This window comes from Anoplophora glabripennis, unplaced genomic scaffold, assembly GCF_000390285.2.
Source record: "Anoplophora glabripennis isolate ALB-LARVAE unplaced genomic scaffold, Agla_2.0 scaffold1, whole genome shotgun sequence".
Lineage (NCBI taxonomy): Eukaryota > Metazoa > Arthropoda > Insecta > Coleoptera > Cerambycidae > Anoplophora > Anoplophora glabripennis.
Window position 1 is genome coordinate 215,726 of NW_019417028.1, and position 27,180 is coordinate 242,905.

General features: G+C 31.7%; 1 protein-coding gene across 1 annotated transcript; it reads right to left on the bottom strand.

Moving 5' to 3' along the window:
- Positions 1–166: 166 nt before the first annotated feature.
- On the bottom strand, positions 167–27,180 carry LOC108911136 (zinc finger and BTB domain-containing protein 7C). Its single transcript, XM_018716020.1, has 7 exons — positions 27,030–27,180; positions 25,848–26,370; positions 22,876–23,052; positions 18,256–18,906; positions 9,598–9,718; positions 5,344–5,490; positions 167–1,738 (listed from the first exon to the last, which is right to left on the bottom strand). The coding sequence occupies exons 2-7, from the start codon at positions 26,355–26,357 to the stop codon at positions 1,452–1,454; spliced, it is 1,893 nt and encodes a 630-aa protein (XP_018571536.1). The 5' UTR covers positions 26,358–26,370; positions 27,030–27,180; the 3' UTR covers positions 167–1,451.

A 27,180-nucleotide genomic window follows, 5' to 3' on the forward strand; every position in this document is an offset into this window, starting at 1 on the left:
ATCGGTTCATTTTTTACAGAGAAAATCCGGAAAAACCTCTAAAATATACTTTTTTCAAAAATTCATAACTCCGTCTAATTTGAAGCTGGAAAAACAATCTCGCGGAAAATGACAGATAATAATACGCAGTTTAATCGTGCGCAAAATGGTTTCTGTCCGATGCATAGTTTTTGCACAATTGCATTATAAACAAATTAGGGTCTTTTTTGTACAGCGGATTTTCTCTGTAAAAAATAAACCGATCGGGTCGCAGAAAAAACCGTTTTATATTCTCTACAAAAGTCCTATTGAAAGTAAGATGATTCCATAATTTTTCGGGATATTATAAAAAAAAAATGTAATTTTTTACAGTTTTTATTGTTTTCTCTTGGTTGGCCTAAAATATTATCAGATCCACAAAATATGCCAATTATGTTTCTATAGTTACCAAAATTTTCAATGAATATGATTTTAACTGTTTTTTAGGTGCATTTTTATGAGTATGTCTTGCAAACAAATCGTTTCCTCTAATTGAGGACGCGGAATCATTGGATTAAAAAAATCTGTACAAAACCGCTAAAGTTAGGCTACCCCCCCATCAGTTTGCCAACAGACATTTAGTGGTTTTTGGCTTAGTGCAAAATCAAATTTCAAATTAATTTAAGAAAAAAAAAATACTAATTAAAATTAACTAATTCTCTCACGAAAAAAAAAATATATATTTTTAAGAAACTAATATTTTTATCCCATTTCAATAATTCTAAAAGCGCTAAAGATGTAACGGAATATTTATAATTCCGTAATCTTCCTTAATTAATTGTTGCCAGTGCTGACTTTACGCTTTCGTCCAACTTTTAAGGTTAAGCGAGGTTAAATCTTTCACGTTAAACAGCCGTTTCCAGATTGAATTTTCTGAAAACACAATAACTGCAGGTAGCGTTTAACCTCCAACATTTATAAAAAAATAAACATTTCAAATAAATAATAAACTGTCAATGTAAATAATGTAATATTTTAAACGTCCGCGATAACAGTACGTTACTGTATTTTTTACATCAAAATGCGAACGAGACCTTTTTAGTTACTTCAAGTAGCAACGTTTCCATATCAAATTTATAATTAATCGTGTATTCTTCATTAACAAATACATTTTCAACATTGCACATGCAAGTATAAAAAATATTCTGCAAAACAATCGCCATTAATTTTAGCGTCGACAAAACCTTCTACCGAGTTTGAAAATATGCTTTCCATAAAAAATATATAAAAAAAAGTGGTCAATTACCTTTTTCTCAGTAGCATAGTACAGATAAAGAAAACGGTCCGTAATGGAAACTCTTTTTGTGCATTTTTAGAAAGTCATTAGCAGCAAAGTCCACCGGGCCACTGAAGGTACTAGGAAACTAGCTAACGAATTATTTTAGCTATGATTCACACATCGCCTTATAGTAAAAGTAATAGTAAAGCCAAAATCAATCGGCCGAACTATCGTTGGCTATCGCAGGTGGCTCAAACTTTGGCGGTTCGAATTTTCTTGTGTCGGGGTTGAAGCGCGGATGCTTAAATTTACAATGCGTCCGGAGATTGTCACTGCGGGTGTACGTGGCTCGGCAGAGGGGACACTCGAATCGCCCCGGAAAATGTACGTGATAGTGATTTCGGATGTGCGTCACTATTTTCCCACATAGCTTGCAGCGGTGCAGGTTGCAGCCGCCAGGCAACTTGTCAAACGTTAGCCGCATGTGCCAGGTTTTTGAACCTGCAAAAACGAGAAAAATAACTTTAACTATTGTGTGGGCAAATTATCTATTAATTAGTGTTAATGATTAATAGTGACAGCAAGGTAAAATAGTGACAGTGTGTGCACCCCAGAGCAAAAAAGAAACTCAAATCCATAAGCTCCGACTTTTAAGGCCTTTACAATAATTAACTTCACGTTATATATACACAGGAGGCATATGAGCTCATAAACAAACTTTACGTAAAAGCAGAAAAATCACTAGAATAGAAGTGTATCGCCAATTCACAAAGTACGAGTTTAAACGCAAACGAAAAGTACTTTTCACTAATTTTACTATTTCACACATATATCTGCATTGAACTAATCCGAAAAAACCTGTACTTTACCTTTAAAAACATAGAATTAGTCGTAAACATCACAAAAATTTTTTGAATTTACAAAAACACTAAAACAAATTATTACGTTTCCAATCAAGCACAATCCGTTAAAACTGAAACATGAGTTTGCTCACGACTGACTTACTGTGAACCCGTTGCAGAAGTTGAAATTAGTCGCTAAAGTGTGTATATATAAGACAAAATGGTACTCCCTTGTGATACGAGCTTATGGATTGATGCGGCTTCAGTCTCAGATATGTCTGAACTGTATATCTGTTACTGAAAAAAAAGATAAGCTGCCGAGCCATATATTTTAGTATACGAGATTATTTGCAGAAAATTGAAAACTTTACTACATGCAATGCGAAGAAGTATTTATTAATTCAAGAGAATGGTGTAAAAAAGAATACCCTGCACCAGTGTCTGTCTTCGACAGATTTACCTAAGATATCTAGAAGTTGATGGACCATTACGTTTTCACGTATATTAGGCATTTTCGATTTATATACAGGAAAAGGGAGATAATATTCTTGCCCTTCAGTTTTACATGGATGAATTTAAGGACAAGAACATAACCTCATACTTTTGGAATGGTAGTATGAACTTAACCTAAATATTACGATAGGTATGACATCAATGTCAACCTTATTCTTTATTTTTATTTTATACTGAAAAGCTAACAGTACAAGACAACATTCGAGCACTATTTCAACAAAGCTGCCATTTACTTTTAGCTTTCGAATACAAATTAAATGTTTTCAGCTTTATTTACCAATTTTTTACACAATATATCTACCAATAAATTGGGCAAGTTGTGTTGGTAGATTTAATTAAAAAATTGTGGTACGATTTATAGATTCAATAAATTCAATTGTAAAAAGTTGTCAGAACTGAACAATTTCTTGAAGAATTTATTGGTCAAAAATTGGTAGGTAGGTAAAACATATATGCTGTCTTAATTTACTGGCGTATTTGAGTGTTTTCTAATAATTATACAGTAGTGCCAATATAAGTTACGTTTTAGAATTTTGACACTTTTTATTTTAAATAATAAAAAAATATATTGCATATCCGTGGTCATTATTGTATTTGCGTTAGTTTGCTGTTCTCATTGATTTTTATTCGGTGGATTATCGTCATTAAAATAATTGGCCAAACTTCCTATAAATGTGTCGTTTTCGATATACAGTGTGTTCAAAATTAATGAAAATATATGGACTACTTCAAATTGCAAAAATAATCAAAGGAAGCCATGTTAATAATAGTTTATTATATTCATAGATGCGATTATGTGAATAGTCATTGTTTTAATTTAACAAATAGTTTGATCTTTTGCTATTTCGTAACAAATAGACATAGTGTAACATTTTACCATTTATCTCAAAAACAGTGTAGTCTAGCAGCGATAAGACGTTTTTGTCGACCCCTAGTGTCCTATCACAATATCGAGACAAATTTGAAATTGTTTTGACAAAAAATAAAAACAAGGGGACAAAAAACACTATCCACATCATCACATTATTATGCACACAAGTTTGTGGGCAATAAAAAAATAACTGTCCATGCCAAAGAACCCCGCACAAAATCAATGGAAAATGGGTCCCAATCGATTTTGCTGAAATTGCAGTGTTATAGTTTTTGACTTTCTGAACAAAAGTTGTCATGGGCCCAAAGTGATCCTATGAATAGTTTCTGAGATAAAGAGGGGGGAAAAGTGTGTGATTTTGGCTATCTAAGGTCATCTGGAGGTCAGGTAAAGATCGTTTCAAGGTCAAACTGAAGAAAAGACTTGTATCGAATTTTGACTAGTGAGTGTATAGGTTTTTGGGCTCACAGAATCTGAATCTGGAGATAGCTTAAGCCTGAAGGTCACCAAGTCAATTCAAGGTCATTTCAAGATGAAACTAAAGGCTTTCAAGCAGTGCGTATACAAGTTTTTTTTTGGGGGGGGGACTGAATTCGGGGTTAGCTTAGCCCTGCAGGGTCACATTTAGGTAAAGTCAAGATCATTTGAAGGTCAAAGTAAAAAAAAGGCCTTTCACGAATGTTAACCTGTAAGTATGTATTATTTTGTGGTCGCTGAACCTAAATTCGGGCACAGCTTAGCCCTATAAGGTCATTTCATTTGACATAATCTCAATTCAAGCCCCACAGGTGACCTTATAGGGCTAAGCTATGCCCGAATTCAGTCCCCCCTCCCAAAAAAAAAACTTATATTCGCACTGGTTGAAATTCGATACAAGCCTTTTCTTTACTTTGATCTTGAAATGACCTTGAATTGACTTGAAGGTGATCTTTAGGGTTAAGCTATCACCAGATTCAGATTCTGCGAACCCAAAACCCTATCCACCCACCGGTCAAAATTCGATACAAGTCTTGTCTTCAGTTTGACCTTGAAACGACCTTTACCTGTCAAAAACTATAACATACCGCAATTTCAGCAAAATTTTTTGTGCGGGGTTCTTTGAAGGAAAGTTTGAGACTTTTTTTTGTTTAAAAAAAGTTATCGACACCCTGTATCTTGAAAACAAAGCGTTTCCAGACACGTTTATAAAAACTTTTTTTATGACTTATGAAGACGAATCTGCCATTAAAATTTGACCAAGTATTTTAGCATATAATGTTAAAAAAATTGGTTAATTTATTGCAACATGTTAAAATGTTCCACTAATACAGCTAATTGTAACAACTGTTTTTTTTTTACTAATATCTTGAGTCAGAAATAAAGACAAAAAGTAATAAAAGTAATTTAATTAAATTAATACTGAGGAGGAATTCCAATATACAACAAAACTATTAGTTTGGCCAAGTATTATTATTACACGCTGTATATGTTGGCAGTTTAAAAAAAAATCGACAATTTATTGTAACATGTAACGTGGTGCTAGCAAGTCCTCACAATTTTTTTAAAATAAATTTTTGACATGTAAATATAAAAAAAAATAAGTTACCTTACTGAATTAATAATGGGAGAAATATTGCAATGTGCAAAAAAACTCGCCACAAAATTTATCACAAGAAAAATAACAATGCGTCTTTAATAATCTTTATTCACATCTAGATTTACAATTCTATCGGAAAAGAGATCAAAGGGGAAAATCGGGCCGCTATGTTTAAGTCTTATATGCGCTTTCATATTGTCTTTTCGAGTGAAACATTGCTGGCACTGAGGACACTTGTTGACTTGCGGGCGGTGTATGGCGGAATGGTGCCACCTGTTGGTCACCTTTTTACCACAGATTCTACACGAGTACATAGACGGCGTGTCCGACAGTCGCTCGAACATCCCGCAGTAATCAGTCGATGGGGATCGAGTATCCATGGATGACAGGATTTTCATTTGTTCTGGTGGATGGTATGGTTGGCCGATCGCTATCTGTTCCCGCCATTTAGCTGGAACAGAGAGAGGACCATCATCACCATCTACCACAACAATACATGGCAATAATGCGAACTACTTTTGTTAATTGTTTACAAGTTGCCCAACCTGTATATCGAATTTTTACATGCTCCTTCGTTTTAGGGAAATTGTGGCTGCAAAATATTGTCAAATATCAAGTTACAATAATGTGCCTTTTCTCTAAAACAGTTATTAGTGACTTGGCACAGGCATTTTTTTTACCGGTTTTTAATAATCAAAATTTTTTGAAAACCCCCAAAAAAAATCTGTGATAAGATCAAATATAAAAAAATTGCTTTGAGATTATGAAACTGATTTAATAGTAAGTTTTTGAAAAAAATATCATAGGAGCCGTCACTTTTATTAGAAAATTTCTTGGTCTTAGTTTGTGGACACCTTGTGTACAAACAATTTGTGTGTACCAAGAAATGTAGAAGTTTGGATATAAGTCAGTTTAAATTTGTACCTAAATAAAACTACACGAAAACCTCTCAGATTAGGCAACTTTAAATCAAACTACTTTTTTCTACTTGAATTAATTGTGATTTGAAAAATCTCATTCAAAATAATTAGTCTAATAAATTAAATTGACTCGTTTTAATTTCTCTTACATAATAAAGCAACAAATTAAAAAAATCTAAAATAGGGAAATTCATACATTAGTGTTTCGTTTTTGACTAACAAGGTATGCAACTACAAGAGCATGCTTCAATTACTGCGTTGTTCAGACAGGTCCAGTTAGTATTTTACTTAAATAACAAAATTTGTGTAATTATTTTACGATATTACAAAATAAAACCTATTTTTGAAATATGTATATGTTATGTTTCACGTCAAGCGTATCACCGACCTGGACAAAAATTGCGTGGAACTATCGAGACGTGTAAAGGCTTAAAATGTTTGTCTAGTAAGAGGCTTTTAAAAGCATAGTGGTACTTTTCAAAAATCCAAAATGATGGACCCAACATGGCGGTCAAAAAACCGATTTGGTAACTGAATTTAGAAAAATTAACCGATTTACACCAAACTTAGTATACGGGGGTTTTTGAGGTCACTGATTACGAATCTAAGGTCAGATTTGCAAAACTCAAGATGGCGGATCCATGATGGCGGACGAAATTTCGGAAAATCAACCGATTTCCACCAAATCTGGTGTATGGGGGGTTTTCGGAGGTCGTTGAAAAATGACAAATCCAGTATGGCGGATAAAATCTTTCGCCATATTGAATCCGCCATCTTAAATTTTGCAAATCCAACCTAAGATACATGATGAGTGACCCCAAAAATCCCTATATTACAAATTTGGTGGCAATCATTCGATTTTCCGAAATTTCGTCCGCCATCATGGGGATCCGCCATCTTGAATTTTGCAAATCTGATATCGGATTCGTAATCAGCGACCTCAAAAACTCCCGTATACCAAGTTTGGTGTAAATCAGTTGATTTTTAAAAATTCAGTCACCAAATTGGTTTTTTGACCGCCATGTTGGATCCGCCATTTTGGATTTTTTCATCCAACCACACCAGCTTTTAAGAGATGTCCCTCAACTACAATTTGAGCTAAAAAATGACCCGATTGGTTGCGAATTTTTTTTCGCAACCCTTTTTTGCAGTACACTCGGGTTTTCTTCAACTTCCGGCCGCCATATTGGGTCCGCCATTTTAGATTTTTGAAAAGTACCACTCTGCATTTGAAAGCCTCTTACTAGACGAATATTTTGAGCCCTTACAAGTCTCGTTCGTTCCACGCAATTTTTGTCAAGGTCGGTGATCCGCTTGACGTGAAACATCCAGTATATAGATACTGATCGTAAATTACGAGGTATATCCACAAAGTAAGAGTACTGAGACTCTGGTACCCTGTGGTTTTTGTTTCTGACAAAATTAGCAACATTGCATTTAAGACCAAAATGTTGACAGCAGAACGCGCCCTCATTTGTCTTACTCAGTTGAGAACCGTTGCTGTAGTGGCATGTTGAAATAAGTGCCGCTATTCTATACTTGCAGAAATAAAGAGTGTTCAATATTTCTCTAGCAAGGATAGATTGCAAATGCTTTATTTTTTGGATTTTGAATACAAAATTTTCAGAAATTCGGTATATTCAACCCTTTTTCAAGGACCGTTGGAATATGTGAATTATAATAATCTACAGCGACCTTTTTAATCTCTTCAAACATTTTTTTGTTATGACGACACCGACTCTTTTTTCGAGAAAGACAACTTTATATATTTTGATTTATGCTTTAATCTTTCGATCTGATGAAATTTCCTCTGTATCCGTAACTGTTTGTGTGAAATTTATATCTCTAGTGCTCAATAGCTTTATGCAATGTATTCACTCGTAAGACAATATTTTAAAGTCCCCATTTCCTTTAAATTTACAAGCACACAAGTAAAAATGTGCAAGCCCCGAATTCCGATAAATATGTAATATACATTTTCACCAAACTTTAAAATTCAGTTGTAAAAAAACATTTTTATTATAATTAATTCTACATTTTACACACTTATTTTTACATATACAATATTAAATCCTGTGTTAACTTTATAACATTGTTGTGTGTATCCCTGCCCAGATCCTAAGTATACAGATACGAGAGTTTCGTTTCTTCATAAAAAACTTCTTCCAGTGTACATTTTCCATCCTCGAAATAATTTTAGTTGCACAGAAATATCCCAATTTTTAGGTGCTAGTAATGAAACATGGAATAATCTAAAAACTAATTGTGATTTGAAAACCAAAAGTACTATTTTTAAAAACACGTGTATATTATTATAACTGATATATACAGTTACGATTTATATTGTCATACTCACATCGTTTTCCATATTATATCACCACCGTGTCAAAACTGTACACTGTGTCGTTAACACTACACTATCATTTCGATTTATTATTCAGACACCATTTTCATTTCATAGAATAATTGTTCATAGAGCATATTGTAAGTGATAGAAATGAATAGAACATAAGTATTAATAGAAAATATATACAAAAAAGAGTTAATACCAAATAACATGCTTAAAAATTATGTCTACTCGATAAAGGCTTCTCAAATTTAAATTTTTGATACATCTGAACTCGCAAGATGTATAGGTTTCAAGTAAATGTAAAGGAAGAGTATAATATATGAAGAAAATTGTTAAAATTTATTACATTTCTTTGTATTGTCAACTTGAAACTCAATGTCAATTTTTGTGTGATGTAGAATTATTGTTGACATAATATTAAAATTGTAGAAAAAAAAAGTCTAGTGGTATTATGTAATTAAATGTTCGTTTAATTAATTAAAATATAAAATATAAATTTTAATATTGATTAATGCATTTACAATAGGCTCGTTTCCATAATTGAAATTGTATACATATAGAATTTTTTAATGTGACATTATATTAAAAAACGTTGATAAATTGCATAATTACTTTTTTTTGTTTATTAATATGAAAGTATGAGAATGATGACATTGTTACTAAAAGCTTCATGTAGACATTTTCTTTACAATATAAATTTGCATTAGCAATGTCACGTCTTATGTGTTATGACCAACCAGTCGCAGCGACTATTTACAATTCTACAATTTACTGAATTTAATTTCAATGAAATACCAATTCAAATATCTCAGTTCATCGATGGAAGGGAAAGCTACAATTGTTTATACCATTTTTTGTACAATTTCTGTATTTTTCTCCATATATTAAAACAAACTTGGGACATGGGTACATATTTTTATGTATATACATTTTTTTCCTTTTCTTTTTATCATTCAAAGTCAGTAACGAAAATAAATAATTCTTACGTTGTAAAAATCAGTATCAAAAGTTGGATTGGTTGGACACTTTGATCAATAGCACTGATAATTCTGAACTAATATAAAACTATCAAATTCCTTCACATCATTTAAACAAAATGAATACCTATACAATATTCAGATATTATAATTTGCAACAATGTTATTAAACAAACGTACCAAAAAAGTTAAATGCTGACAAGTCTTCCTCGGGTACTCATCTACTAGCATGAAAAAGGATAAATAATAAAATGGCTTGAGTAAATGAAAAAAAAAGCTAGACATGCAGGCCTTTATCTGCTGACACTTACCATCTATAGTATCTGTTATTTCAGGAGGAGGTATAGGTGGTGTTTCGTTATCCGGTAGTTCTGGTAGCTGATGCTGACCCAACAGCTTGGTCTCATCTTGGTGAACACTTACACTTCCACCCTATTTGTAGAAGACATCATTGAGATTATTATTACATTTACGACTTAATTAAACATAATATCAAATTTGAAACAGTACTAGCTTAATGTACGAAACTAAAAGAATGACCACGGTACTAAAAATATCTCCATGTTTATAGAAATTAGTAGTTACATTTGGCTATTCTATTGTACAGTGTTTTTTTTAACTGTTAGCAAAACTGAACTATAAGATAAAGCACTTATACTCTGATATACAGGCGGTTTCCTAAAAAACACCGCAAGCCATAACTCCGTTATTTATAACGGAGTTATGATTTTAAAAAACAAAAAATTAAATGAAATGCCTCTAAATACATTATAAAGCGAGCCTATTAGAGCTCATTTACTATTTTTTTTTTTTGAAAAATGATAGTCAACTTTTTTTTTCAAATGGCAATATAGTTTTTTTTGTTATATATTATTGTTAACTTTGATGCTTTATTATTATTAGAAATTTCCCGAATGGAAGTTCTTGGGTTTTCTTCAACGTTAAGAAAAACACTGAATTCGATGTTTTCATTAAATTGGCGTTCTCGCTTTGGTTTCTAAAAAGCACCATAGTTTCTCAAATTTTCTTCAAGCCTTACAAATCTACGTGGTTCTGGAACTCCTCTGTGAGGAAATAGTTCTCTGTAAAGGCGGACTCCTGCACCATGATTTTTATTACACCGAAAATATACCTGAATCATATCCGTCAATTGATTATTACTCATATTTTGCACTGTTGTGCTAATTTCAATAAATAACTACTGTAAATGATACAGAAAGAGTATATTGCGTAAAAAATTGCGACATGAATGCTAAAATGACATTTACTTGTTTTGTTGTATTAGTTTTTGTTTTCCAGGCATACATGATTAGTGAAAATATGTTTGTTAATGTCAATTAAGCGACCGGGCGCTAATAATGCGGTTTTGACTAATATTTTCATGCTTTTTCTATAATACATGTTTCACAAAAATAGACATCGTTGACTTCAAAATAGAATTCTGTACAATAGTAAATAAAAAGACATATTGCCATTTGAAAAAAAAAGTTGACTATCGTTTTTCAAAAAATAATAATAATAAATACGCCCCAATAGCCTCACTCTATAGTGTATTTAGAGCCATTTCATAAAATTTTTTGTTTTTTAAAATCAGGCTATAAATGACGAAGAGTTATGGCTTTAGAAGACAGCTTGTTATTAGTGAAAGAATTCGTCCACCAAATGTGTTGGTTTTTTGAATTTAGTATTTATCCTCACCGTTTTTTTTTTAATTTACTTACTTTTGTATGACAATGTCAAAAATGTTTCAAAATTCCATTTTTTTCTATTTTATGTATTTTACCATTTATTAATTCCATTTGCAATTAGGCCACTTCAAAAAGCAATCCTAAGTAAAATATAGAAATAGTAAGATGTTTCTATCGTGGCTATTTTCAAGTATAGAATTATAGAACAAGACGTGATGTTAGAAAATACAAGATACTTGTTTGAAAGATTACAATTCCAATATTTCAAAATTATAATCTCATTTACGAGGTTTGCCTTTTATATTTTGGGAATGGAAGATCCTGGTGCTGCCATCTGACAACCGACGTCCCAATCATAGTTTGACTTTTTGTCGGTATACTTACTCAGAACGTTTTGTCGTACAGGCACTATTTGTGGTGTTTACAGTGACTTTACAAATGCTCAAAAAAAGGCTTGTGTCGATTGGTCGAAAGAAATGCTCAAGAAATACGATTGTGGTGCTTTAAACCACGTTTATAATATCGTAACAGGTGACGAAAGCTGTTCGTGTATGAAGCACTTCTAAGCAAACGGTCGCCTATTTTTTTTTAAACAATTGGACACGTGATAACTGTACCATTAGTGCAATATCGGACGGTCAAATCTGAATGGTACACCACAATTTGTTTACAACAAGTGTTCGGAACAATAAGGGAAATCAACCACCGAAGACATATCATTCTCCACTAGGACAATATGAGCTCACACACATCAGCTCAAAGAGACCGATAAAGTTGAATTGAAAATAAAGTTGATGAGTTAGCCACCATACAGTCCTGATTTGGTACCCAATGACTTTTTTTTATTCCCTCACATCAAAAATAAATTACGAGGTGAATGTTTTTCGATGCCTGAAAAAGTGGTTGATGCGTTCAAAATGCAAGTTTTGGAGGCACCTCAACCGGAATAGAAAAAGTGCTTCGAAAATTGGTTCAATCGCATACAAAAATGATGGAGAATATTTTTAAAAACAGTAAAATATATGAATAATTTCTTTTTTTATACTCTATTCCCGAAATATAAAAAACAACCCTCGTATAAGGTTAGATATATTTTGCATTCCTAGATTTTTTGATATCAAAAACATTGTTTGACTTCATTTGATAGAATTTAAAAAAAATCATTTCGACTCATTTGATTTAGCTAAATACTTTAATAAAATGACGTAAAAATATGAGTTAATAATAAAATTTATATTAAAAAAAATTGTTATCCTAAAAAAAATAATTCCCAAATTTATAAATACCTGTTGTTATTATATGAAGATAAAATCAAAATACAGCTGATTTGACAGACTAGTATTTTCAGATGGTGAATTTAGCCAAATATGGTTAAGCTAATGCGATATATTATTTATATATTTAATTAAAAGCAGCATACTTTCTTATGTCTTTTTAGACAAAGATGAGTTTATACAAAAAATATTGTGGTGCAGAGGAAATTCGATTTATTCTATTAAATCGGCTTTACTTGAGCAGATGTAAAACTTATGAATAAATAATACATTTTCGAATAAAACTGTAAGTACTGTGGTATTTTGCCAATTTAAAAAAACCGATAAGCTTTAATAATTTTTCATGAATTTTCTCTGAAATGAGGAAGAATCAAAGTCGATAAATATTTAAATATTTATTTTGAAAACTGTATTTAACAATAACTTTTTCAATGATTACTAAACAATACATAATAACGATTAAAATAATATAATTTTTAATATTCATTATAAAATATACGTTTAAAAAATATTAAAGCACGTTACTCTCAACAATCCTTGCTTGTCTAAAATATACATTTGATACGTTAAAATAAATCTCTGATACCAAATCTAATTATCTCTCTCTTCAATACATATTAACACTAGCCTTTTTATATCCGAAATTAAACACATTCCAATTTTCAAAGGAACAACGCCTGTCCTTAATTTTAAAGTGAATTAAAATCACAACCAAAATGTCCTATACATTTATCACATACATTCGTAACGATCTAAAAAGGCGAAACAATATTTCAAAAAATAATTCCGGTCCGAGACCTTTTGAGTCCTTTGAGAACGTGTTTAGTCGTTTGGTCGTTGGCACTATTCATATGTATCAAACATCTTTAAAAGTTAGAAGGCAATACAATACCTATACTTATATTTAACCATGCGTTGAATTGTAATTTGACATCCTTTATAGTTTTTAGAAAAAAAAAATGCAGTTTACTACTTACATTAAAATAAAAACATTAACAGCATTGGTATGTTACGTAATTTTTACTTTTCTGATCATGATTTTTAATTTAATAAATGATGTACAGCTTTTAAAATTTCAAGTGGCATAAAATAAATTATTTCATACCAAAGTTGAAAAAAGCTTCGAAACTTTTAAATCATATGTTAGAGATAAAAACATCAAATACAGTTTTAATGCAATATACGAGGTTTGATCAAAAACTAACAGGAATTTTCAAATTGCACGTGTTATTGAGTCTGTCGAGTTGATTCTTGTAGCACTGTCAGTGATGTACCTGTCAATTTTTAGGTAGGTGCCATGCTTAGTTTGTGTTTTTGGCAATTATTTGTGTGGCGAAATGTTGGATCAGACAGTTTGGTGTTTTGTGTTACAAAATGGAATTAAGTGCAGTGAAGCATTCAAAATGTTAAAGAAGGTCTTTGGCAATGATACTATGTCACAGTCATGAGTATATCAATGGTACAAATGTCGTCAGTAAGGCCAAGAAGACATCGAAGATGGGGCGAAATCTGGTCAAATGTGAATACAAGTATTGCGTAATTTGTGTGAGGCAATCAGGAGAAAACGACAAGAACACAAGAGACTTGTGGATTTTGCACCACGATAACGTGCCGGCAAACTCCGCTTTACTTATCCAATGGTTCGTAGCGAAACACAACACAGTGATGACACAACTACCTTATTCTCCGGACATGACCCCTGTGACTTTTTTCCTATTTTCTAAACTGAAAAGGATAATTACTTGAAGAACAACATTTTTCAAAAATAGATGAGATAAAGGCAAAATCGCAAACCGTGCTCAAGACGATACCTAAAAATGGCACCAGCGTTTCCCAAATTGGAAACTACGTTGAAATAACTGTATATCAGAGGGGGGAGTACTTTGAAGGAGATGGGATAAAAATTGAAGATTAAATAAATACTTTCTAAAAAAAAAATAACAATTCCTGTTACTTTTTGATCAAACCTCGTATTAAACAAAAATTGGGATATCTCAAATGTTAACCATAAACATTATTAGTCGATTATTTACACATTCGGCATGAGATTTGCATTTAGTGTAAGTTAAAGAAATGCCTTCATTTTAGCATATTGGGGAGAAAATGGTTTATTACCAAAGCTTTGTCCATAAAAGCAATTTAAAGTTGTAATCTACTCGGTATAAATTGTGATTCTATGTCTGTACTAGATATAAGTCGATATAAAATATGAATGATTTTGAAAATATTATTTGTTTTTAGCTAGTACTTGTACGGCATTTTTTACTTGTATGGCATTTTTTTTTTGGCACACTTCTAAAGTTTTTATAAGAATTCCCTGACTGAGGTTCAATTTTACATTCAGGAGAAAAAGGGCAGGTTGATCAGATAAGATCAATTTGTGCTGCTGCTGGATTGTCATTTTTTCAAGTACAACTAGAAACTTTTTTAAGTATTTTAGAAATGCACAGGGTGTTTACCTTATGCCCAATCCTGGGCATAGCTTCCTTATTATTAGAGATAGACCAAACCTTATACGTATAACTGCAATCACAAAAAAAGCATTCTATCCAAATATGTATATAAGGTGTTCCATTAAAAAAATTAAGTTCTCTCTTATATCTGAGAATTGACAGCCTGGGAAAAACGCGTATCATTTTACTTCAATCAGATAATCAATATGGAGTATGCCGTTAAAAAAGCACCGTGTATAGTAATAAAATAATTCCACAAGCAGAATGAAAATTATTTCTTATTATTCTGTATATAAATAAAGATAGGTCTTCTGTCATGAAATTAATCTAATTCAGAAGAATAATGTAAAAGTGAGATTTATAAGAATATTTAAAACGTATTTTGAAGCAATGAACAGATCTGTTTATCCTTTTCCAACTGAATTCTTTATTTTGCAACACTACGTCATATACACCTACTTTACAATTTCTTAATCTCCTTAAAGAAAAAATATTTAATACTGAGGGAATTTAATGGTTTACATTTCTTTTGTAGCAAAATTATATTTAGGAGACGTACGTTTTTAAATTTTTAAACAAGTTATACGAAGTCTAAACAAAAGATTTATTATAAGCAAAAATTATGGGTTTGTCATATACAGAGCGCCTCATTTAATACTGTAACATATTTACAGCTTTTTTTTTTTAGTTTCTATCCGATTTAATTAAATTATTTCTCAAAATATGGCACTTATCGAGTTTCATTTTATGAGTAAAACTTTACTCACTTTTCTCAAATGTAAGGCAACTTCACACACGAAAATAATTTGGAAAAATTTAAAATTAGCAATTTTTTTGTAAAAAAAATGTTATGAACAGAAGCTGTTCGAATTACCTAAATTCAAAAGGTTGAATTTAAAAAAGTTGTACTGTCCCTTTCCCATTCTTATTCCTGGTTAGTTGTACGGCGGCCTTCGTTAACAGTATCTTCCCCAATGTACAGAGCCTTCATAAATGTTTACAAGCCACATGACCCCTGAACTTAGGCAACCCAACATTGGTACTGATAACGAAAAATCCCTAAATCTTGGCATCACCAATATTAATGATTTGTTTACAATGAACAGTAACGAACCGTTACGCCTACGCTCGAAATAATGCGATTGCTGATTGGTTGAACAGAATCTAGTGAAAAATTACACCAATCACAGCCGGTGAAACAGTGTTGTGCTTTAACGTAATCTTGATCTTGTTCTATAATTTTTAATTTTACCGAGATTTAATTGCCAACACAAGAGAAATTAAATTACTGTTCCGAACAAAATTACTGTGGTCACATGGCTTGTAAACATTTATGAAGGCTCTGTATAGAATTTAAATGATTTATTCTGTTCTGTTTTATCATTATGAAATGAAGGATATGAACCATATAATCAATCTCCCCAGTATTTTCCAATAATCAGCAATTATTTGAAAAAAATTGTTGCTGAAATAAAGTTTTTATAATATACGGGGTTTGCAAAAAAAATAGGTCTAGAGTTCAAAGTTAAAAGTTAAAAGCAACAAATTTTAATACTTGAAATTCTGCACATACCTGTGCCTCTTGCCGGCACATTTTTTGTGTAATCTTTGAATATAAGATCGGAAGATCTTTATATATACAGTAGAACCTCCATTATCCGGGCCGGCCGGGATCGAACCGTTGCTGGATAATCAAAAACACGGTTAATCGAAATAACGCTCAAACTCACCAATTTTGCAAAAAATATTAACTTTATTACACATACCTACTACATACATTTGTACATATGGAGGTAAATAAATAGACTCGTCTTTGCTTTTGTTTCTTTAACCTCGATCATACGAAATTTGACATATTCGGTATCTAAAAATGAAAAAAAAGGAAAATTATGTACTAAACTGCTGGCTGCCAAACAAAAAAAAAATGATAAACATTAAACATATTCTTAAATCATGAATCTAGACTCAAAACATAACCTCAAATTTATAAATCTTAACCTAAAACAAACATACTCAATTTTTTCTAAACCTGCGAGTATAAATCCATAAAAATTGTACTTTTGAGTGTGCAACCAATATTTTTGCATAACTTTAACTCAAATTCATAGGAAGCTGACCAGGAAACCTGAAAACCTAACCTTTTAGGTCTAGATTCATGATTTAGGAAAATGTTTAATGTTTATAATTTTTTTCTTGTTTGTCAGCCTTTAGTACATAATTTTCCTTTTTTTTTTTTCATTTTTAGATACTGAATATGTCAAACTTCGTATGATCAAGTTTGAGGCTAGAGATTACTCGGTCATTTTGAAAAAATCCTAGGCATATGTTCCAATTACCTCACCGGAACTTTATAGTACAGGTAATTTCGGAAAGAATAAAAATCTGTACTATTTAATTAGTTTTGACGCGTGGCCCGAATTTTTTCCAATATTTCCCACTGTGCGCCACGGATAATGCGCGCATGGATAGCGGATAGTTATAAACATTGCAGCACACAAAGAATCCGCCGCGCATGGAGAATTGGGGTTCTACTGTATAATATTATGCTTAAGACTGAATTTTCTTAAAAAAATTGGTGTATTTTAAAATAATCACTTTGGGATTGGTTTTGGTTAAACGTTTTCTTAATTAAACAAAACAAATATAAGAAATTAATATTCGTTCTGCAATTCGTTTGTACAATGGGGTGTTTTTAAACTTTTTAACTACATCACAAAATGAACATAGTTTTAAAGAATATACGGTCCCGTATTCGTACTTACTGGTTTATAAATCAAGAAAATATGAATATATAAAATGTTCAGATTCTAGTTATCAATATTTTCAAATAACATGGATTTAATTAGTTTCTTAGGAGAATAAATTGCTTTCACAAGTATGTTTTGCAAATGAAAAATCATCGAATTTGTGACAAATCGCTCAATCTGGCAACGATGCTTTCATGGTATTTAATTCCATTATTGAAGATACCGTAGCGACCGCTAGTCGAGGAAGCAAAACCATTGGAATTATAGAATTCCACCTAAAAAATCGGTGATTTTCCAAATGTTTCACTACCCGTATAATAAATTTTTAAGTTAAAATAAAAGCTTTACGATTTAAATTTTTTAACCCCATTGAATTCCTCCATTAAAGATATTAAAAAATATTAAGAAATAAACAATTCAATTTCTTTGCGGTTGAAGAAAAACTGCCCCGTTATCAAACAAACTACCAAAAACAAATAAATAAAAAATTCTTCAAAACCCCTAACTGCAACGCGGATTCTTTACACTCAAAATTACACACAAAAAATGTGCCAGCAAAGACGAAAGTTCAATCAACCGAATATCTTTAAAACAAATGTATTAATAAAGACTTTTCTTTAAATCGTGATTTTGCTGTCCTGTCGTGGTTAACGCTTGACCTACCTTTTTGTAACACCCCGTACAAATTCATTAAAATATACCTCTATCAATTAAAACAGTCCTTAAAACTATGACTAGTGTTCCTGTAGACTAAACCTGAGCGTTACTCAAAGAAGACGGTTCGATCTTGTTCAAACTCGAACCCGCGTGGAATTCCCTGGCGACGCACAGCCTGTGCGCCTTGCACTTGTCATGGTGGTTGACGATTTCTAATCTGAAGTTAGTACTACCTTCCGCGAAGGAGGTGCGGATATCAGGCATGTCGCTGCTCCACTTCCTGCAATATTTGCAAAACATGATGTTCTGTGCCTCGTCGTACTGAAGCCAGATGTAGGATTCCAGCCAAGACGTCCTAAAACGGCTGCCCTTCCTACCGACGTTAGGTTTGACCCCTGTGGTCTTCGGGCTACTTTTCTGAATCACAGAGCATTCGTGTGATGTGGCGGCGGGTTTGTTCAGTTCCGGCGGTACGGGTAGGGGCGTTCTCGGATACAGAGAAGGCATCGTCGACAAATTTATGTGTCCGTGAGAGTTGCTGTAGGTATACTCCGAACGGAGGGGACGGTACTGCGATAGATGCACGTCCTTTTGTTCTTGATGCAGGGGACTGTCCAATGGTCTTATCGATATATTACCGATGGTGGCGTGGAAGGGGAAATCGTGTTCGTTCGACGACTTTTGGCTCACAAGCGGGGCGTCTAAGTACTGACGTAACGTGGAGTGTTGCGGTATCGCAGATAAAGGCAACAGAGGTGGCGGTAGAGTTTCAAGGTCGGGATCCCTCCCCCACGAGTTGGTCTGTCAACAAAGAAGGAAAGGATATGTGTGAATGCCAGTCGCGGTTCACAGCATTTTCTGGTTTATTTACGTTGTAAATACATTTCTGAAATGTTTCGTTACTGAATCGGAATAAACCTTTTTTTAATGTCATTCCCAAGATGTATTTACGAAATTCCCGAAATTTTTAACATTAGATCCCTTCCTTCTTTCGTAGGGGAGAAAAACTCTACCAAATGCACTGCACATCACAAAACACTGCACCACGCATTTACACATATCCTCAGATAAGGTTTTGTAAACCACAAGTCTCTTAACTGTTTTTTTTTTCACTTTTATTAAATTCGAAACGATTTGATGGAGGAACAATTACATTTTAAATAAAAAATAAAAAATTAGGTAAATTCTAAATCTGGACAGCAGTCATAGTAATATTCGTAATACCAAATTTAAACTGGTTATTATTATACAGGATGTTCAAATATAATAGAAACGATAATATATATTAGAAAAATCCATCCTAAGTATCCATTTATTAATAATCTGAAGTTTTACGTCGTCCCCACAAAATTTTAAAAACATTTAAGGAATTCTGGACAGTCGCAACTACTAATATCGGCAACACAGTATGTAGTACTTTTAGTTACTTGCTTGTAACCTTTCTAACACTAAAACCGACTTTATAACACTTAACTTAAAAAATCTATTATTTTTATGAGATATTTATAAAAAATAATATTTTTTATAAAATTATTTAAATCAATGTTAGCACATTATCGATAATACCGACTAATTTTTACATTTACAAATACAGGAATCTGTAGATTTAAAATTTTGTAATATGTCATAGTTTCTTACCGGTACCCGTAGAAATTAAAAGCAAAAGAAAAACATAAATTCACAAAAATAAATATTTGACGATTTGAAAAATTGAAAATATGATGAAACATACATTTGATGAGGTATTTTCTAACTTTTTAACTACATCACAAATGAAAATATATTAATCAACTAGGTATAGGCTTTCTGATATCAATTGAAGAACCAAGACATTGACAGTATTTACGAGGTTCGGTCGCTGACGCAGCAACTTGGCATTGAAATATTTGAAAAACTGGTTCCCATATTTATTTAACCATACCCATATACAGGTCTAATCAAACTAAACTTGGAGGTGGTAGAAATGTAAACGCCCAGTTGAAGAATGCGAGCACGGGCAAACGAAATCTAACACAGCTGCATTGGGCCACTAGGAAATAAATCTCAGCCGTTGACAAGTGGTCGACAAATTGCCCAGCAGTGCAGCGCAGCAATACGGAATTTGGTGTGATTTCAAGTAATTTAAATTTTTTATAGGCACCTTCTATTAATCATTGATATTACAATTGCGAAAGGGAGAAATAAAATTACAAATCCATTTTGGAGACCTTTTGAAATGGAACAAAATGAAATTTATCATCAATATAATAAGATTGTTTGAGGACATAAATATTTAAAATATATTGTTGGCCAAATGAACATAATAGAAATTTTCTACACATTATATACAACTTATTATAAATTTTTACCTTTAGCAGAAAACTTTTTTAGGGACGCCTATGAGTCATTAAATTTTATAGCCGGGCGTTTTTTTACATGTTTTTACTGACTTCGGAAAGACTATACTAGACATTCACAAATTTAATTTTTTTTTGATAATTCGTAATTTTAGTTACAAAAATGGATAGCATTAATATTTTCAGTCGTCTATTTAAAGATGGAAACATCCATTTAGAATATAAAAAACTGTATTACATAACAGAACATTTGAATTAGCGTCTAAAAGTCGAAGTATATTTTCTAACTTTTTTCTGTGAAACTTTATCTAGTTGTACCATTGGATTCTACATCCCCCAAAAGAATTTTGGACAAGTTAAGGGAAGAAGTCGCATTAGGAGGTTAAAAAAAATTGGGGATTTTTTTATTGCATAAATTGTTAATATAACTAACCAAAATTTCAAAATCATATTCCTATTCGTTCTGATTTCATGAGCCTAAAATGGAATGCTCATCGGACACACAGCATGTAGGAAGAACTACTATATGCTGGAATCGCCGATTGATCCGAAAGCACTCTATGTTATTGTAAACTTTCTCAAATTTCTATTTTCAGAAATGTTCAAACACGTTTTTTTCGAATTTGATTCATGGGAACTCCAGCTCAAAAGATATGAACCGATCATTATGCAAATTGAAAGTGTGTTTCTTTATAAAATTACAAAGAACTTGAACCAACAACTGATATGATATAATTTTAATGGTGCATTTTACTCAAAATAAGTGAAAAAAAATGGTGAAAATTGATACATTTTTTTTAAACACTTGTCAAAACTTCAATTTTCACAATTTTGCTTTTAGATCAAAATTGCGACTTCCACATTTCCCGTGAACAACCAACTCGGGCCGACGACCTTTGGTGGACAACAGCTCAACTGCAGCGTTTTTAACACAAATGACTTGAAAAAATTTGTGAATGTAGTTCAAAATATTGATAAAATAATATCAAAGTTTGAACAAATTCTAATCAACAATTTGTAACACTCAAAAAAATTCATGAGAAACGCCTGAAAATCAACTTCTTAATGTGGTTCCCCCCTTAAGAGAAAAAGATTAATACTATTAATATTAAAAAAGATCAATTTCAATTAGGTTAAAATTAAATTTATCTATATCAGACGAAAAACCTGTTTTATTCATAACTTCTACAAAATTTCAGCGATTTTACAATTTTTTGTACAATTCTAGCAAAATTAGAATTGGCCCTGGATATTTTTATACTTCAAACCGTTTTAGTTTTTAATTTCTGGTATCTTCTCTATTATGTAACGTCGTAGCTAGTTTTCATTTGACAATAAATCGTGACTGTTATGAGTGACCTCTGTAACTGGTTCGTTTGCCACCACTGAAGATGACGACAGTGAATAACTGCGAAATGTTTGGAAGCATTAGATGCAGTTACAGGAGCCATTATGGAACATCCCGGAGAACCGTCATTGTCTGAGGAACGGTTCTACCCATAACGGCCATAGGTCCACCAATAAGAACCGAAATGAACATCAGCATTGGCCTAAAGGTTCTGAAAGGCGATCTGCCACCATAGAGCCAAGCCCGAGAAGAAAGTGTAATGTAAGTCTATAACTGGTGGTGACCTAGTACATAGGGCGAAAAACCATAGCCCTTTATGGAGGCACGAAAATTTCTTTAAAACTGAATTTCGTGCATATAACTTTTAATGAATGTTATCAAAAAAATCCATAGACGAAAATAATTTATCTTATTGTGTGATTGACGACTTCATCAAAGTGCAGATTAAAAAACAATGTTTCAGATAAAACTCGTACAAAATCAAGTTAGCCACAGCTTCTGTCTTAAATTACAACACACTGTGTATTTCAGCATTTAATTCCCTTAAGGGTATAAGGGTCACCTGGCGAATCGTTTAAACGAGTTGTTTGACGCTTAAAAAAAATTATATTTGCGATGACTTCAAAAATTTGAAATACCTAGTTCCAAAATTAAAAAGCATAAAAAGGTTTGGCCTGCACCATTTTCTTAAATATGAAGTAGCATTTTTCATTATTTGCATAATATTTCAACTATTCTAAAAGTGCTAAATTTTTTATAATTCCCTAGCATTTTTTCTTAATTTGTGGTATGCCGAAATTATAATTTTAATTCAGTATAACGTTTAATGAATCTACTAATAAAGTATTTTGATTGTAACAAGTAGTTTTCTCAACATTTTCCAAAGCACGCGACTAAAGTACTACATACATGTTACACCAGCGAAATTGAATACCCTGTATAATAACCATCAAAGGCTAAGAAACGATCGTTTCATGAAATGCTTGAAAATATGTTGCGAGAAAAAAATTGTATATTTATACCTTTAACGATACGCACCTTAACGAATAAAAATATAAAATAGAGGTTAACGAAACAGATACTTACAGTCTGCAATGCTTCCGACATTGAGTGAAAAGAATCAACGAGGGGACTCGAATCGTGCTGGGGTTCCTGCTTTATTATCGGTGAGGATACGCGCATATCCTCCGGGCCTACACTATCCCTATCGACCGGCGATATGGGATTTAACTTTGGTACACTTGTGTTTGACCTTTGAGATGCCTGGAAAAAATCAAATTTTAAACAAAACTGGTACGTCATGTACGCCCCATATTAGACTTTCGTATTCGACGGTACAGGGCATATCTGTCCAATAAACAAACAGAGTTTTCATAAATGTTTACAAGCCACGTGACCAGCGAACTTAGAGAACCCACCATTGCACGATTGGTACTGGTAACAAAAAATACCTAAATCTTAGCGTCATCAATATTGATTCGTTTACAATGAACAATGACAAACTGTTACATCTATGCTCGAGATAATGTAATCGCTGATTACTTGAATAGAATCTCATGAAAAATTACACCAAGAAACAAAATAGTGTGTTTTAATTTTACAGAAATTTAATTGCCAATGTGAAGGAAATAAAATTACTAGTCACATGGCCTGTAATCATGAAGCCTCTGTATAAATTGCTGCTCCAAAAAGACCTCTATACCAAATTTCGTAGAAATATATTAAAGAGTAGTATCTTAAACAATTAAATTCAATTCTGTGTAACAAAATAATAATTTAAAAAAATTTTGTTTGAATCTAATCATTATTATATCACTGATCTAAATCACTTTATTTCCATCTAAAGAAGCTGTTCTTGAAGTATTGCCCGTTTACTTCTGGATACCTTCTATGTATCATTAGTATAATTTTGTTAAAGTATGGTTATTTTCAGATAATCGTTTACTAGCTTCAGTAACTTCATTTGATGAGAATTTAGGAAAATTTCTAGGATTAATTTAGATTTAGCCAGATATTAAAAAATATATAATTTAAAAAACTAGTAACTGTTAAGAGTTTTTATGGTTTTTCTTTTAATGAATTATTTATAACGTTGGTTCTCACTACTATTAAGACTTTCTTTAAAAAAATCCATTTCTACCTACATGTTACGTCAATTTGAAAAATATAGATTAATTTTGATAAATATTTTTTACAATCCGTTAAAAAAAGTAATAATATATTCCTGCTTTTTGTTATAAAGTAATACCAAAATTTTAACAGATCTAATGGGTACAGCGAAGAGATTTTTGAAGTAGGAAAAAGGTGTAAGAATAAGAGTTGTAAAAAAACATTTACAATATTCTAATACGCCACAAAAACAACTGAGCATCGAGTTACATGAGGCTTATTAAAGGAACACCTTGTATATTTTTGCATATTTGGACACCCAACTCTATTATGACTATGATTATGACTATTAGGGGTATATTCCTCTTACTAGAGACAGACCTAGTGAAGTGCTTGAATATACAGGACATTCCATTTTAAAATCCTATGTTAAGATTAAACCTTGGTCATACGAGATTCGATTGTTTATGCAACATATGTATTAAAAAATATAAAATGCTTCCAACAAGATAGGAAAACCTGGAAAATTTGGAAAAAATATTGATTGGTTATTTTTAGCTAGTCCGAAATAAACCAAATGTTCCTTGTATCCTTAATCTATCCAGCCAATTCGTAAAAATATCGATTTTTTCCAGGAACCACTAGTTTGCTTATTGACTGAGCTGATACATGGAACTCATTCTGTTATTTTATTTAATAAAATAATTAAAATATATTTTTTAAATCACCTAATAAATATCTAAATTGAGTTTTTTAATGTTAATATGGATAAATAACATCTAAATCCCTTGTTCTAATACATAAAATACAATTTAATTGTTATATTAACTTATTTTTTTATTCGTCCTCTAACATAAATTTGTACAACCCAAAAAAGGGTTTCACAAATACTTACAAAATATTTTAAAAAATTTATAAGTCTAGGTAGTATGTATAGTATAATGAATAATTTTTGTACCTAATAGATTTTTGAGATATTATATAAAATGAGATTCAAATAAATTTAATAAATCCGACATTTCAAGTATTTATTTTATTTGTTTTTTGAATAATAGGTTTTTGTTAGTAAAAATTTAACATTCTGAAGTGACTTGGTAAATCTAAAAATTCAGAGCTCTAGAAAAAAAATTTTTCCAAAGTCAAAACTTCAATAGCGGTTTCTGTCACAAAATAACAAAAAAAATCATTAAAAAAAGTATTTGAAAGTTTTGTTTTTGACGTTTATTAAAAATATAATGATAAAAGATTTTATTCAAATCTGCTACACGACTTTAGTTTCGCAAATGGACATAATAATTTTTTTCTTCAATGATATCTCTAATGTTGGATACAGGTATTACGATAGAGCACTAAATGCTTTATAAAACGTGTTCCTCACACTAGAACACTCTGTTTTCAACATAAATTACAAAATGTCATACTATATGCAGATAATTATTGCTAAAAAACACTAATTTAGATTTTGAAATAATAACAATAATGCAAGTAATCACGATATCCAGGAATGACACAAAATATTCAAATATTTTTTGCAACTTGAAATAAACGATAGCTTTTCATTAATTTTCAACACTGTACTTTGAAAATGAAACTTTTCTGAACACATACCTATGCAAACTGTTTTGATTAATTTTTTAGATAAAAATCACCATTAAAGTTTGGCCAATCATTTTGGTTACACCCTATATAGAATATTAGGTTTTATTATTAGATGTTCAAATTTTGTAAAAGGGATCTGCCAAAAATTGTTGGAGCTTTCACAAACTAAATTTTCACAAAAATAATAAATATAATAATTATTTAACAAAGTCGAAATGTTGTAAACAAATTAAATAATAATAAATAGCATAAAGAGAATTATCTCAGATTAGATTTCAACATTTCAACTCTTAAAGTGTTTTAAATAAATTGGAAGATAAACACGAGATTAAAAATAAAAATGAACATACCTGAGAGTCATTATATCTTTCAGGGTTTGAGTTAGATGTCATATCACAGTTCGAAGACGATTTCCGTTTTCTTTTTTCACTCGGCGGACTGTCCCTTTCCATTAATCTTTCTCTATCTCTTCTTGGCACTTCCGACAATTCATCGTTTTTACTTAAAGAATTGCTATCTGTGAGACCACGTATTTGAAGGGCCTCAGCTGTTTTTAGGAACATAGGCAGAAGGTTTTGAGAAACATTAACTTCCCCTTTATACATAAAGTCTAACAATGCTTTCATTTCGTTGTAATTGACATCTTTGAGAAAAACTATAGGATGAGGATGAGCATTTTGTATAAAAATTGTTTCGAAGTATGGACTACACGCAGACAGTATCGTTTGATGGGCTTTGAAGGTTTCTCCGTCACAGGCTAAAGTAACATCACACAACGCTTCTCTTCTTAAAAGACTACTTAGAACGTCTGTTAAATTTGTAGGGTGGTTGTTCCAGCGCAGACAAAATTGCTGATCCATTTTTTTTATTTACCTGTTAAAACAACATGTTAAAACTAAAGTTTCACCACTAAATATGTTTAGGAGCACTTAAAATAATAGGAGTAAATGCTGAACTGCTGTTTAGAATAAAGTTATGTGACCTAAAACTGTAACCATCTACAAATAACAGTTACTTTACAAGCACAATTACATACAAGAATGCATTTATTATTACAGTAGAGTAGAACAATTTCGATAGATAAAAGAACATACGTCATATTTAGCCATTTCCCTTCTCCAAATGAATGGAAGGGCAGAGATGCGTACGATGAAACAAATATGCCCTTAATTGTACAAAAGTAACAACACAATTTCGTTTACCTAAGGGATAAAATTACACCGTGTCACCATCACGCAACACTACTGCGTATATCATTAAATTTCGTTCACGCAAATACATCTGCTTTTACATGTTGAACTAAATTTAAACGAAAATTAAATATTTTTTTTGTAAACCACGTCTATCAAGTAACCTTTTACCCGCCATTATGAATTTTGTCAGTGATGATTTCTTCTAAAATTATATCTAATTTATTTAAACTTATCACATTACGTCCTCACTTTTTATAACAAAACACTCGCGTTAAGGTAATGTTGTGGATATGATTAAATTTAAAATTATCCGCATACGCAAAAATGAGAAAAACTTACCTTTTTGCCCAGTTTCTGACATTACAACGCCACCCAATTTTCTACCTCCTGCACTGTAGGCAACAAAATCTTGTAGTATAGTACTGTTATTGTTGACTGGGCGAAAAAAATCAAAATAAAATCTTTCCTAATTGTTCCTCAAAAATCTATA

Coding starts and splice junctions, on each gene's coding strand:
- LOC108911136 (XM_018716020.1), bottom strand. CDS start 26,357: ATGGATCAGCAATTTTGTCTGCGCTGGAACAACCACCCTACAAATTTA. Junction 9,719..18,255: donor GCGTCGCCAGGGAATTCCAC/GCGGGTTCGAGT, acceptor TTCTACAAATAG/GGTGGAAGTGTAAGTGTTCA. Junction 1,739..5,343: donor CACGCCGTCTATGTACTCGT/GTAGAATCTGTG, acceptor TCGTTTTTGCAG/GTTCAAAAACCTGGCACATG.